At 52.1% G+C, this 14,906-nt stretch overlaps 1 protein-coding gene across 1 annotated transcript; it reads left to right on the top strand.

The window, feature by feature from the left end:
• Positions 1-7,966: 7,966 nt before the first annotated feature.
• Positions 7,967-10,098, top strand: SOX3 (SRY-box transcription factor 3). Its single transcript, XM_050777703.1, has one exon. The coding sequence runs from the start codon at positions 8,017-8,019 to the stop codon at positions 9,355-9,357; it is 1,341 nt and encodes a 446-aa protein (XP_050633660.1). The 5' UTR covers positions 7,967-8,016; the 3' UTR covers positions 9,358-10,098.
• The last annotated feature ends 4,808 nt before the right edge of the window (positions 10,099-14,906 follow it).

The raw sequence follows: 14,906 nt of genomic DNA, 5'->3' as shown, positions 1-14,906 counted from the left end.
TAAAATATTCTTTGTTTTGTGAACAAATTAATTATCCTTAACTGTATTTTAAAAAGATTCTAAGTGATTTTATTAGCACAACCCTAAACAGGAAAATCACAAACCAACCCTATTGAATTGCACTATTGTTTAGTTATTCAAGGGATTTATACAGTGATTTATAAAGATGAGATAGATAAGCATTTTACTTTCAAAGGAAGTAAAGCCTTCCCAGCCTATAACTCTATTTTGATGTTTCTAGAACATATGTCTACAGGCTAAGACTCAGTGCTATTATTACTGAATTTTTTTCTCATATTATTACTTTACATATATTGAAAGGTTTTATTTTGTAGCACACCATACAAACATATTTTTTTTTTCTTGCAGGCTAGATAATTTCACCAAAATGGTAAAGAATTAATATTTATAAAATGAAATTATATCTAATGATACTAAACCAATGGGGTTAGCAAATTTCAAAATTTTTATTTTTAAAACACAAAGACGTACAAAACAAATTATGGTCTAAAGGGCAGAGCAAAATTATCTAGAGATGGATTGAGTTCTGTGAACAATTAGAAACAATACTGAAAGCTGCTCATTTATGTCCCTCCTCTGTCATCACCTCGTCTGGGTCTTTCAGTGATGGGCTGAGAAATATAGAGAAAAAAAAAACAAAGCAGGGTTTTCAATATGGTTTTTCTTTTGGAAACAATAAAAACATTAAACTTTATGTATATAAGTATCTGTGTACCGAATGGTAGTCCTTTCATGAAACTCCAGCTTGGGTTTTGTCTGAGTGGGGAAGTGGGGAGGGAGACTGTGAATACCCCCAGAGTCATTTAAAATATATAGTATTAGCTAATTGATGACAGGACTAAAAACAATAGTAAGTAGGCAGCCTGGCTGTGAGCCAGGAACAAGGCTTTATGGTGAAAGCGAGTTTACATTAGAGGCCTGTTTTTCCCCTTTCCTTATATGAAATGAACAGCTGTAATTGAAAAGCAAGGAGCTCTATGGTTTATAGAAATAGGTGTTGTGAAGAGCCTTGGCCGTCTAATTTTCTTCCTATTGCAGGGCAGGCTTCCATTGTCTGTTTTTTAGAGCTAATTTCTTTTCTGATCAAAAGGCCCACGTCGTTGAAAAGGTAGTAATGACTATTCATTTGGCTGAAGCCTCCATTCTCCAGACTGCAAGCTTTATTTAGAAATGGCTATTTCTTTCTAAAAGGAAAAGCTCATTTATGTCCTCTATAATGTCAATTAAAGTAGAATATATTTTAATTATTTATCCTGAGGAGAAACCTTTTAGGAACTTAATTTAGTATGCCTATGTTATGCAGACACTACAATATGTGAATGTGGAATGATATCTAGACACATGGGTTTTATTTTATTTTACCACTAATGAATAGTTTATTTGCAACTAATTAACAAGTTAAATCGGCACAATTAGTGTCGGATTTCTTTAATAATATAACTCATAAAGGGATAGCCATTGGAACTAGAAAATAAGGTTGGTTGTTGGCTTTGTAAAGAAACCATTCCACAAAAGGGACAGTTTTTTCCCATTAGAAAGGGTTATTGGGACGTTCTTCCCGTTGCTTTTTCAAATGAAAGCTGAGCTGTGCTGCGGGAGGAAATATGCTCAGAAACAAGGGGAGATTGTGTTAATTACACAAACATCACATTAGCAAAGCCCCGACGTCCTAACTCGGGGATGCTTTTTGGAGAAATGGAATTGGGATGACGGCGGCCTAGACGCCAAAACTCCAGCACGGCCAGACCTCTCGACAGATCTCGTTTTCTCGCGCCGTCTGGCCGCCAACCCGCTGGGAAACGGGTCTGCCTGAGGATAGGCATCCTCCATACCTGGCAAGCAGCAAGCGGCACGCTAGCTGTTCCTGGGCCGCGTCCCCACTCTGTCGCGAGCAGCGGCCCCAGAGCCTCCCTTTTAGGCCACTCAGACGGCAACGCCGGGACGCTGGACCGCCAGGGCTCCAGGCACGCGGGCGCTTCCGCGTCAGCCTCTCCGCTAGCTGGACTCTACGCTGCCGTGGGAAAGCGAGCGCACACAGGGGAATGAGTGTGGCCCCTGCGGGTCGTGGCGGAGCGACCCCGCTCACTCCAGGTCCTTGTCCAAGACGCTGCGCTTCTCGCGAGGCCCGATTTCTCCATAGATCGACTAGCGGGATGGGGTAGCATGAGGCGAAAATTTCTCTCCGAATCCGGACTCCTCTTGAGACTTTCCCAAGCCATTGCCACTATCTGATACGGAATGGGAAAGTGCCGGGTCTCCGTCCCGTACTTGGTGCACAACTCAGCACATAGTAGGTGGATGACAAAGGTTAGTGAAATGGAAAAAAATGAGGGCCGAGAAGAGATGAAAAGAGAACATAGAAATTCTGCGCACCAAATTCCACGGCTTTCCACTCTCTTAAAAGAAAATGATAAATAAAAAGAAAAGCAGAGAAATAAAAGGGAGGGGAAAAGGAACTGCTGAGTGCTGCCTTCGAATTTAAAATTTTCTCCAGGAAGCTCTACCCAACCCCCAACCCTGCCGTCCTGCGCCCCCTGTGGTTGGGGCGATAGCTTTGCTTGGCCATACTGGAAGTGCCTGGAGGTCCACTGATTTTCCAGGCACCCTTTCCCAAGAAGCGCTGCCTTTCCTGGTGGACACGAGTGGAATTGTGGAGACGTGGAAAAACTCAAACAGCATTGCATACCGATAACGATTTTAAGATTGCTTTATTGGCCCCGGCTTCCTGCAGGTCACCTCGCTTCTGTACAGGTGAGCGCTGTGCCTCTGCAGCCACAGAAGGAACTGGAAAGGGCAAAAGGCCCAGTGGGAGGGCAGGCCTAGCCGTAGGGGGCCGAGTTCCTGGAGTTGCTCCGCAGGGGTGGGGGTTTGGCAGTCTGCTGAGCTGAGCGCGTGAGGAGAGTTGTGGGTTTAGGCAAAGACGGGTGTGGGAGGGGGGTGAGAGGCAAAGAGGCTGACAGCGGTGGCTCAGCAAAGCCCGCTGGAAATGGGACCCCAGTGCGTGGGCAGAGCCTTCCTTCCTCCGGGAAAATGGCAACGTTCGGGTGGTGAGGTCAGCTAGTGAAAGCAGAAAGCAAAGGTTGTCAAATTCCTTGTAGTTGCTGCGCACATAGAGAAAAGAGAGCTAGTGATTAACACCTGAATGCTCTGTGGGTGGAAGGAAACTGAGCGCCAACGTGTGGGCCGAGGGGACTCCCAGTGTATTTTCCAAGAACAGCTCAGCTAACCAAGTGAATAGAATGCGGAAACTTTTTAAAAAGTATCCCCGCAGCCTCCCAAAAAAGAGCAACACCAAACTACGATAGAATACAGTTGCACAGCCCGCAGGAGACTTTATGGTACCTCGAGGACCTTGTTGTCCCACACCTCGCAGCTCCTAGCAACCTTTCTTTAGAGACCATCAACTAAGTTATTACAATCATGCACCCACCAGCCTAGGGTCTTCAGCTCCTTCTGTGACCTGTCAGAAAGAGTTCTTTCGCTGGAGACAGTGTTACGGGCTGGCGGATTGGGGGTGGGGTTCCTACTGAATGCATCAGGAACTGGAAGGTGCTGTCTCTACCACCCTGTTGAAATGATGGTGACCTTTCCGACCTTTTTTTTTTTTTTTTTTTTTTTTTTTTTTTACAAGGTATGGTTCTACAATAGACCTAAGCCTATGATTTTTTTTTTTTATCAAGGCTCTCAATCAGTGGCCTAAATACACAATCTTGGCTAGAAGCCAGAGTAAACAGACAAGGGGTGTTCTCAAGGGAAAAAATAGAAATGACTGCTTTAAGAAACGCAAACTGTTGCGAGTTTGTTTTTGGTTTTGTTGTCTGTTGAAAATCAAAGCGTCTCCGAGAGTCTCCAGGATAAGTTGTTCTCACTTCCTAAAAGCCAGACCCTGAGCTGGGCTTGGCTACACTTGAGAAACCTGAAAGGCGAACGCTAGGCCACAGTCGGAGGGCAACCTTTGCTGACCCTATTGTCAGGCCTCAGCCGGCCCAGGCGAGCCCAAATACCGCCCACCCCACCCCACTCTCCAACTCTCCATCCCCCAAACGGCACAGACACACATCCGTCCCAAACCATCTAGCACGCAGACGACACCTCTTCTTTCTTCTTCTTCTTTTTTTTTTTTTTTTGAGACGGAGTATCTCGATCTTGTCGCCCAGGCTGGAGCGCAGTGGCGCAATCTCGGCTCACTGCAACCTCCGCCTCCCGGGTTCAAGGGATTCTCCTGCCTCAGCCTCCTGAGTAGCTGGGATTACAGGCGCTCGCCACCACGCCAGGCTAATTTTTGTACTTTTAGTAGAGACGGGGTTTCGCCATGTAGGCCGGTCTGGTCTCGAGCTCCTGACCTCAGGTAATCCTCTCGCCTCGGCCTCCCAAAGTGCTGGGATTACAGGCGTGAGCCACCGCGCCCGGTCGAGGGCACCTCTTCTAATAAGTTGGGTCCCAATCACGCCAGGGACCTCGAAAAAGGTCCCCTATGAGCAGTTACTGAAGAGGAATCGATGCAGACACCTCCGCGCGGTCGTGGGACAGCTCCTTTCCTGCTCTTTCTACCAGTAGCTCTAAGGCACAATTGCTGAGTGTTCTTTGCAGATATAAGGCACTTGGGACACACCTGATGTCGGCCAAACCTAGAAACAGGAAGAAGGCAGAGCAGGGTGCCCTATGTACCCAAAGCCCACTGGCCCAGTCACGCTAGACTCTTGGTCCCGGAGTTTTGCTATAACCCGCCCTCTAAGCATAGGCATCACATCTGCTCCGCCGCAAAGCCGCTTGGTCTCTTTCGAAGGTTGGGGCGACCTCCAAGCCCCGGAGGGCGAAACGACAAGAGGCTACGCTGGGTGAAGTTTCCAACGGAAGCCAACAAACGGCGCTATTGTCGCGCCCTGGGTTCTGGGAGCCCCAGGGCTGGATCCAGTCGGAGGGAGCGGGAGCTCTCTAGGGAGGGCGGGGGAATGGGGAGGGGGCCTTGGTAGGGTTCCCAGCCCCAGATCCGGAGCTCTGTGAGCGGCCCAAGGGCACTTGGAGGCAGGAGAGGGCAAGAGAGCTGCTGAGCGCGCTCTCTTCTCCTGAAGAGGTTGAAGGATCGGTCCTGGTTCCCGCTGCGTTCCTCTGCTTTCCTCGCTGGGTGCAGGGTGCGCGTTGGAGACACTGGAGTTGGGGCTCCGCCAGCTGCCTTGCCTTCCCGCAGCCCCGGCCGGAACCGAGGCCTCCTGCACTGTGGTACCTGTCGCAACAACCTCTCCCGATCCTCAGCGAAGGTTGCGCCGCTGGGCTGGTGCCTAAGCCTGCGCTGCAGGTGGGCTAAGAACTGATTTATTTCCAGCCTTCCCTCATCTCCCCACGCCCGCAATGGTAACCTTGCTTGTCTATTGAAATAATAGTTTGTATTTAGAAAGCGTCCTCCCAAGAGTTTCCAAGGAAATCTGGCGTGGCTCTTACTTGAGAATGTGCAGATCACCCCAGAACCACCAGATACGGAGATTTTATGTATCTACCCCCCGAGAGGGAGCTGGCCTCAGCGAGAAGTCGGGAGAATTGGGAGAGTGTGCCTGGTCCTGGCAAAAGACTGCTGTAAATCTGGCAGGAGGATGTAGGGCAAAAATGAGCTCACGTAAGCCTCGTGCTAAGTGTGATCAAATGTCAGACAGCTGGGAGCAGTGACTAGTTTCCCCTGTTAATTTGCTGCGGGGAGGGTATCGGCCCAGCACCGTATCCCCTGCCTTGGGAAATATGCAGCCCAGGCGCTGTCACCGCAACGTTTACTTGGGTCCTAAAACTTGGAAAGAAACCTGACATCTGTCAAGCTACTGGACGCCAGGCCGCGCGTCGGTTGGGTAGTTTCCTAAAACTCGCTTCACTTAGCAACAGCCTCCGGGGCCCAGAAAAGCCCAGAGAGGGCATGCGGGGAAGACCGCAGGAGGGCAGGGATATTGCACATTGGCTTCTGTAGGAGAGGATGGATTTGCCTAAGAAAGTTTGACCTTGTCGGCCACTTCGCCAAGAAAACAGGTGCAGGTAGGGATTGCCTAATCATTATGTTTTCTGAGACGTACTTTTCAGCCCATGTTCGCTAAGCGCGCGCGCGGGCGCGCGCACACACACACACAAACTATATCCACATACAGAAACCTTCCAGAGAGTTTACTTAAATTTAAAACCCTAAATCCGTATGCCCATCCAGTTGATCGCAGCCCTTGGCTGCGGAATACTCAGATCAGGTGGAACACAAACTTAAGGGGCAAGTTTCCAGATCCCACACTTCCGGGAGATGATGCCAGCTCAGAGCCGGGATTCTTTTGCCTGCGGTCCGCCTGGCCGAGAGGGGGCTGGCCTGCTCTGCGCCTCCACTTCCCCCCGACCCCACTAACAAGCCGAGGAGGCGTACGTTTTAATTCGTGGGGGAGAGAAAGGCGGATGAGCCCAGCGTGCAGAAGTCCGGAGATCGCGTGGTCTCATTAACGCTAAGAAGCTAGAAACCTGGAATTCCCCCGCGTACCCCCAACCACTTAAGATTATGCTTTCCGTTTAGTTCCCCACCTTTCCACGCGACTGGGGATGGTGGGGGAGCGAGACCCCACACCATATGGACACCTTATTTTAGTTTCTGCCAAATCTGCCGGGATGGCTTCTCATTCCCACTCGCTACCTCGGGCTGCTCGGAGAGTTTCAAACGCTGTGCCACTCGCTTCAGCTGGCGGTGGCGATTATCGGAGTTTCCTCTCCCCGCAGCCAGAGTTCCCGCGCCGCTTGTCTTTGGCAGATAACCCAACAAGCAAGTGAATGTCCCGCTCCGAATCTCAGGAAGTCTCTAAAACAATAAAAGAGATGGACGGAATCCGTTAGCAGAGCCTGCTCCCGGGGGAGGCGGCGCGGCTGCGCGCCCAGAGTAGCGCTCAGCGGTCCCGGCAGGTGCGGGGGCAGTGGAGGGGGCCCGGCGGTTCGCCCGGAGAACGGCCTCGGCTCCGCTCCGGCCAACGTCGCTCCCCCCCCCAAGAAACTTTTCTTTCACTCTGAGAGGCTCCGTGTTGCCATGAAAACGGATTTTCCAAGGGGCCCGACCCTCCCCCTCAGGGGCATCGGACTGGAAAAACCGAAATGGCCAGAGAGCAGAGACAAAAAGGGGCCGCTAAGCGGGGGCCAGGAGCGAGAGAGCGGAGGCCAGTTCACCCCCTACGTCCCACACATACTCTCCACACCACCTTGTGCGAGCGCCTCCGCCAGGCTCAGGAGACGGGCGACTGACTGCTTGCCCGCCCTCCCGCAAACCCCCAAGAGCCTCACAGCCGAGTGCACCCTGCAGTCCTGAAGCCTGTCTCCCATGCCCGGGCCCCTGACCCACGCTCCGTCCTGGACGCACTGGCCCTCCTAGAGAAAGGTCTGGACAACCAGCGGCCAGTTTCAGGGAGAGCTTCTTGGAGACGCAGCCAGGAGCACTTCCAATGAGCCTGGAGTCCCTAAGCCGGCCTGGGTAGCTGGTGGTGCCCTGTGTTCCTAGCGCTGGCAGCAGATGCGGCCAGAAAACCTCCGTGCAGACAACGGGAAGCTTTGCAGGCTGGCCAGGGGATGGGGCGCCGGTCGGCCTTGACAGGGTTGCAAAGTTGTTTTCTAAATTCCGAAGGCGCCCCTCTGCCCCCTCCCCCCAATCTGCTCGCGTGCCCCCTCCCCCCGCCCCCGTCACCTCCTCAGGTTTCGTTCTTTCAAACTTTTTGAAACCCTAATTGGTGGCCTCTGAGTGGGTCTCGTGGACTCCCGCCTCCTAAGTAACTCTTACCACGTCACTAGGCCAAAGAGGGGAGTGGGGTGAACGAAAGGGCTCCCCGAACTTTTTTTTTTCCAGCCAGGCCGAACGGGGGCTCGGTAATGATTGGCCAGGGCGCATCACTGCGAACCTGTCAATCACGGGTCCTCCGGGTGGCGAGGGGCGGACCAAACGCCAACCCCGGGGGATCCGAGCAGGTATATAAGGGGCCCGGCTAGAGCCCAGCCAGACTGTGAATGCGACCTGCTCGAGACAACGCATCAGGTGCGAGAAGCCCGCGGGTTCCTGCTGTCTTGGCGCGGAGCATTTTGATAAGCCTACCCTTCCCGCCGGACTCGCTGGCCCACAGGCCCCCAAGCTCCGCTCCGACGGAATCCCAGGGCCTTTTCACCGTGGCCGCTCCAGCCCCGGGAGCGCCTTCTCCTCCCGCCACGCTGGCGCACCTTCTTCCCGCCCCGGCAATGTACAGCCTTCTGGAGACTGAACTCAAGAACCCCGTAGGGACATCCACACAAGCGGCGGGCACCGGCGGCCCCGCAGCCCCGGGAGGCGCAGGCAAGAGTAGTGCGAACGCAGCCGGCGGGGCGAACGCAGGCGGCGGCAGCAGCGGTGGTTCGAGCGGCGGTGGCGGGGGCACAGACCAGGACCGTGTGAAGAGGCCCATGAACGCCTTCATGGTATGGTCCCGCGGGCAGCGGCGCAAAATGGCCCTGGAGAACCCCAAGATGCACAATTCTGAGATCAGCAAGCGCTTGGGCGCCGACTGGAAACTACTGACCGACGCCGAGAAGCGACCATTCATCGACGAGGCCAAGAGACTTCGCGCCGTGCACATGAAGGAGTATCCGGACTACAAGTACCGACCGCGCCGCAAGACCAAGACGCTGCTCAAGAAAGATAAGTACTCCCTGCCCAGTGGCCTGCTGCCCCCCGGTGCCGCCGCCGCCGCCGCCGCCGCTGCGGCCGCAGCCGCTGCCGCTAGCAGTCCGGTGGGCGTGGGCCAGCGCCTGGACACGTACACGCACGTGAACGGCTGGGCCAACGGCGCGTACTCGCTGGTGCAGGAGCAGCTGGGCTACGCGCAGCCCCCGAGCATGAGCAGCCCGCCGCCCCCGCCAGCGCTGCCGCCGATGCACCGCTACGACATGGCCGGCCTGCAGTACAGCCCCATGATGCCGCCCGGCGCTCAGAGCTACATGAACGTCGCTGCCGCGGCCGCCGCCGCCTCGGGCTACGGGGGCATGGCGCCCTCAGCCACAGCCGCCGCGGCCGCCGCCTACGGGCAGCAGCCCGCCACCGCCGCTGCCGCAGCTGCGGCCGCAGCCGCCATGAGCCTGGGCCCCATGGGCTCGGTAGTGAAGTCTGAGCCCAGCTCGCCGCCGCCCGCCATCGCATCGCACTCTCAGCGCGCGTGCCTCGGCGACCTGCGCGACATGATCAGCATGTACCTGCCACCCGGCGGGGACGCGGCCGACGCCGCCTCTCCGCTGCCCGGCGGTCGCCTGCACGGCGTGCACCAGCACTACCAGGGCGCCGGGACTGCAGTCAACGGAACGGTGCCGCTGACCCACATCTGAGCACCGGCTTGCGCTCGTCCACCCTTGTTCCCCACCCCCACCCCCACCTCCCGCCCCGCACCCCCAAGCTGGGACGCCTTGTTTAGCTTTGCTTGCCTGGGACTGTTGCCTTGTACCGATGACGGGGAGGACTGAAAGTTTTGCTGTAGCTGTCGGGTTTTGTACAAAAGCAAAAATAAGTCAGGAGCAGCGAAAATGGGACTTCTAGAGAGCTCTCTTGTCCCACGCCGCTGCTCCTTTCACCTTTGTAGACTGGGAATTGCTGTGTTATTTGCAAAGAAAAAACAGCCCCCCCCCACCCCCACTCCTCCTCCTGAGTTCCTGGGTTATTCTGTTACATTTGAAAATGTTGTCTTGTTAGTTTGCAGTTAGCCAAGGAGTGAATGGGAGAAACATAGTATCGGGTGAGGCTAGTTGGAGAACTGCAACGCCTACGCCCCCAGTCGTGTCGCGTGTTTTTCTCGTGGTTTTTTGGGGGCGCTGACCGCTCCAAGCGGCGCGGCAGCTAAAGCCAATGTTAATTTATAGCCAGGTGTGCGTGTGTCTCCCGCCTCGCCGCCCCTGGCCGCGGGACAGCTTCTGTCCAGTCATGTTGAGTTGGTGATTTCTGCCGTGATCTGTTTGATATTTCGTCGCGCTAATGTGTTCAGATTTCGTTTGGGTAGTGGGGAGGGGCTACTTTGTTTCAGGTGTTTCAAGCTTTTACTCTTCCTAAATGAGAGATCAATAAATTTTATAACCAACATGATGGAGTCCTGATAATTTTGCGGCCCTGAAACTTTTTTGCGGGTTGGGGAGGGGACCAACACTCGGTTTTACAACTGAGATCCCATCCTAGGGACGGGATGGGACCTGGGGGGAGGCAAGCATAATCTGAAATGGTTTCCTTTTAACTACTGGCGATCCACCATACACTAGCTTCCAATAGTCTCAACTGAAACTCGGAGCAGAAAGCGGCTTGTCTTCTAGGAGCGTCTCCCGAGAGCGGGCACACGGGAGCTAAGGCGCAGAAGCCCGCCGCCGCGCACTTGTTGATCGCAGTGAGCGTCTGCTGAAAGTGTGCTGCCGCAGCCACGCGAGGCGGGGCTGGAAAGGCGCGGCCGCTGAAACCGACCAAAAACGGGGCACTTTTACCTTTGTGCACTGGGGCGGGAAGACATTTGAGCCTAGCTGAAATATTTACAAAACGAAAACCCTTCGGAAATCTCGATGATCCTATTAAAAATAAATGGTTACAGGGATCCCCAGCAGGAAACAAATACATTTCAACCCTGGTAGCTGAACCGCCGAGTCAACATTCAGCGCTGGAAGATTTGGTATTAAAAAGTACTCCTTAGATTTTCAAAGATCTCCGAAACTCCTCCCAGGCGTTTTGTTTTTAACGTGTGAACTCAGTCCACCTATTTGTTTTCCAGAGAAGGCTCCTTTTCATCCAGAGTCTCGAGCCCGCTTTCTACTCCTTCCCCCTCCCCACTTTCCTCCAGTTCCTGACCCTTGGCCATTCCACTGTGCCCCCCGAAGGGCCTTTAGTTTCGCGCCCAGCCACACGGCCCCAGTGTATCTGTTTGGGGCCTAGGAAGAAAACAAATAGAACCAGTGTTTTTTTACCCCCTCCTCAGCTGTTTGAGGTGATTTCCTTAATCCCTTTAATCCTGTTACCTCGCTATCCCAGAATAACTAAACTCAGCCTTTCCAATAAGCTTGGCCTGGTGCACTGTTTTTATCCTCATCCACTACTGACCACAGGTTTCTTTGCTTGAGGTCTGCTGGGACCCTAGGCGACAGAGTCTCCCGTAAATTGGTCCGAATTCCACATTTCCAGCCGGCTTCCTTTGTGCGAGCCAGTCATTCACCTGCGGGCCGGGGAGGGCCTGGGGGGTGGGGTGGGGAGGGGGCTTTCTGAGGCTTCGGGGGTCGTGCCCGCTTTTTACACATCACTGAGGATCCTGGAGACTAAACCCACTCCGCCTCTCCAAGAAAGGTTGGGTCTCCCTGGGAAGGCAGCACCAGCCCCCTAAGACATTTCCACTGCCACCCCTCACCCCCCTCACTCCAATCCCTACCGTGCAGCATGGGGTGGGAGGAGGCCGGCGTTGATTTACAGACCCATACGCTTTGCCCTCCACCCAGTCCTCCTCCTGGTCCTGCCGCGCGTCCAGGCTCGAGCTCGGGCTGGGGCCCCTGTTCGGGTTCAATCTCTGCCTCGGTACCACTCCCCCTTCTCCCAATCCCGGGAACACAGACCTCGCGCCCCTCCTGGCTGGTTGGTGCTTCAACCCTTGCTGCTGTGATCGGAGCAAACCCGCAAGCTGCCTGATCAGTGAGTCTGATCTCCCCTTGCCCCTCAACCCGGGTGCTCCAAAAACCCAGGGGCGAGAGGAAACTCTTTTGTCCTATCTATCCCCCCATCATATTTTTCACCGTGTTTGGCCTTCAATAAAATACCTGTCCGTAGGTTACTCTGCGTTTCCAATTGCTAGCAATTGTGGACTCAAATTTGGTCTGAAATGACTCCAGGAAAGGGAGGATAAAAACAAGCAATTCGCCCCCACTGTGGGAGGCGGTGCCAACAGGGGAATAAACTCTGACACTGCTTCTTTCGAAGAGTCCATTGTGCTGCTGCCTTCTTAGAAGTGCCAGGGTCACCCTTTCAGCGTGCCTCACATACTGCTCACTCTCTCTCTAAACATCCATGGCTTTGTGCTTCACTTTGTCTGATTTCCAAATTGCCTTTAAGAGAAAAGATTTCATCAATCAGCACATTAGGAGGATTTAAATACAGATGAAAGATTTTTTTTTTCTACCCTTCAGCAATAGGGAAGAGAACTGAACTGAACTAGAATGAAACTTTCATCTTCTAGGCCCGAGTTTTCAAACTGGGGCCCCTCCCCCACTCCTCCCCACTCACGTCTATCAGGGGAACTGTACCTTAATCAGTTTTATACATTGGGGTTCTGATAAGGTTTAATTTATAACAAGCGTTCTGCTGCTTAAACAGCAACAATAATGAAATCTGGTCAAACTCTAATTCCTCCTCCCTCCTCTTCCTTGTTTTACACAGGAGGAAACTGGCCCCAAAAGGGGAAATGACGGAGCTCAAGGTTGCGTAGCTGGTTCTACCGCGGCGCAGTGGAACCACACTCCCAGGGCTGGCAGGATACTCTCTCCTCTGCCGGCCACAAAACCAAGAGAGAAACCAGTGAAATCACAGCCCCAGCTGCCCCTCAAAGCCATTATCCAGCGGGGCGGGCCTCTAGAGAGAGGTCATTCCTGACACAGAGACACCTACTAGCCACCTCTTGGTGAATGAAAGTGATGTGGGAAGCATCAAGTCCTTACCGAGGAAAATGACTAGTCCATTTTGTGGCTTCTATGACAGGCGCAGAGCTACTTTTTGGTGGGAATTACCCTAGGAAGAGTTCTGCTTTCCTATCTTCTGACTATACAACTTCCTTCATTAATCCCCCTTCTAGAAATCTAGGAGGAGGTGAAGGTGGGGGCTGAAGAGGCACATCCAAAATGCAGCCAAAGATTTATAGCAAAGATGTTCATCACAGCCCTTCTTATGCAAAAAAGTTCCAAACAGACCAAATGTCCAACAGATGGAGAAAGGTTAAGTAAAATGTTTTAAAAAGGCTACTTTGCAGATATGCAAATCATTTACAGAGAAATTTTTAATGACATGGGAAAAAGCTTAAAGCACAAAATGTAAACAGCAAGATACACAGAACTATATTCAGTGTATATGACCTTGACTGTTTAAGTATATTTGACTGGAGAGACATGCAAAAATGCAGGGTAGTGTTATAAATACTGGTTAGTCGTCCTTCTTGTACTTTCCAACTTTCTCTAATAAGATTGCATTCCTGTTATCAGTAGAAAAGGCAGGTTTAAAATATATTCTCTCCCTATCACAAATACAAAATTGTGTCTCCTTGTGAAAGAGAAAAAGTTCAAGCCTTTCCTTCAGCTATTTTGGGGCGAGGAGGGGGCAGGGAGCCCCAGGAGCAGTAATCCTCTAGCTTTTCTCCAGGTTGGGGCCTGCAGTTAACACAAGCAGGACAAGCACACCAGAGCAACCCCCTGCCAATTCGCCTCCTCAGTAAGCAGGAGCAGGATCAGATTAGTGAGCAGCTCCGTCATTCTTCAGACCCACTCACTGGAGAAAAAGACCTCCTTGGGCGCCAAGCTGAACAGCCTGGGCTGCGGGGAGCTGGGGCCACTGAGGAACCAGAAGGCGCTTAAATGCAGGGGCCCGATCAACCCTCACTGCCCTCCTGAGAAGGGGGCAGAGAGCTAGCCCAGGGGTGGGTTCCCAGGTCAGGCAGAGGAGAGGTTAGGTGAGCACCAACCAGCTGAGTGGAATACATACAACATGCTGTGTCTCTCCTTTCCATCGTCACCATCCTCATCCACACCACCAGTGTCATTTCTTGTTGGACCTCTGCCATGGCCTTCTTCTACCTGTTCTCACTACTTCTACTTGGCCTGCTTCAACCCATTTTCCCTAGAACATTCACTCCACTTGCCCAACATAAATCCTTTCATTGTTACTTTTTAAAGAACTTTCTGGTGGCTTCCTATTGATTGCACTTTAAAAAATATCCCAACTCTCAAAAGCATTGCCTGATCCAGCTCTTGCCTACCTCTCTGGGTTCAACTCCTTGGACCTCTTACTCTTCCTTCACTCAACCTCAGCCTGGATTCCTTTTGAGAAATGTTTGTTGAATAAATAGATTATGGTTTGTGTTAGTTTCACATGTTAACACATTTTAAAGTCTAGTAATTGTCTTAAATAAAGATTATTATGCACAGTACATATTTTACCTTTTGCATCTGTAGGATTTCCCCCAAATCCACACACCAAGCACAGATTTCCTAACAATTACATCTATTGGCAAAAATGCATGGTTTCTTGCCTCAGGGCTTTTGAACTTGCTATTTCCTCTACCTAGAATGTTCTTTTCCAAGCTTGTTTCTCAAATAGTCCAGTGTCCTTCTGAACATCCCAGCTCACTCACCACTTTTTTTTTTTTTATAGAGATGAGGCCTCACTATGTTGTCCAGGGTGGTCTCGAACTCCTGGGCTCAAGCAATCCTCCTGCCTCAGCTTCCCAAAGTGCTGAAATTACAGGTGTGAACCTCCACACTTAGCCACTTTTTCTTTTCTTATTTTTGGAGAGACAGGGTCTTGCTATGTGGCCCAGGATGGTCTCCAACTCTTGGCCATAAACAATCCTCCAACCTCAGCCTTCCAAAATTCTGAGATTACAGGCATGAGGCATGATGCCTATCCCTAGCACCACTTCTTTTAGAAAGGTTTTCATGGTGCCCTTCTCCAGAATAGGACAGATCTCCTTGTTATAAGCTGTCATAGCTCTGGGTGCCTTTCCAGGCACTGATTCCACTGATTATTTTAATTAATTGTATGATTCTGCCTCTTGTCTGCTTTCTAGTCTGTGAGTTCCATGAAGGCAAAGATCATGTCTACTCTTCACCAATACTCAGCACAATGCCTGTTTTATAGGAGGCTCTCAGAATATTAATGA

Source organism: Macaca thibetana, chromosome X (genome assembly GCF_024542745.1).
Source record: "Macaca thibetana thibetana isolate TM-01 chromosome X, ASM2454274v1, whole genome shotgun sequence".
NCBI lineage: Eukaryota > Metazoa > Chordata > Mammalia > Primates > Cercopithecidae > Macaca > Macaca thibetana.
This window is presented reverse-complemented; position numbering and strand designations above follow the sequence as displayed.

Excerpts from the sequence above, each read along its gene's own strand:
- SOX3 (XM_050777703.1), top strand. The coding sequence starts at position 8,017 with ATGCGACCTGCTCGAGACAACGCATCAGGTGCGAGAAGCCCGCGGGTT.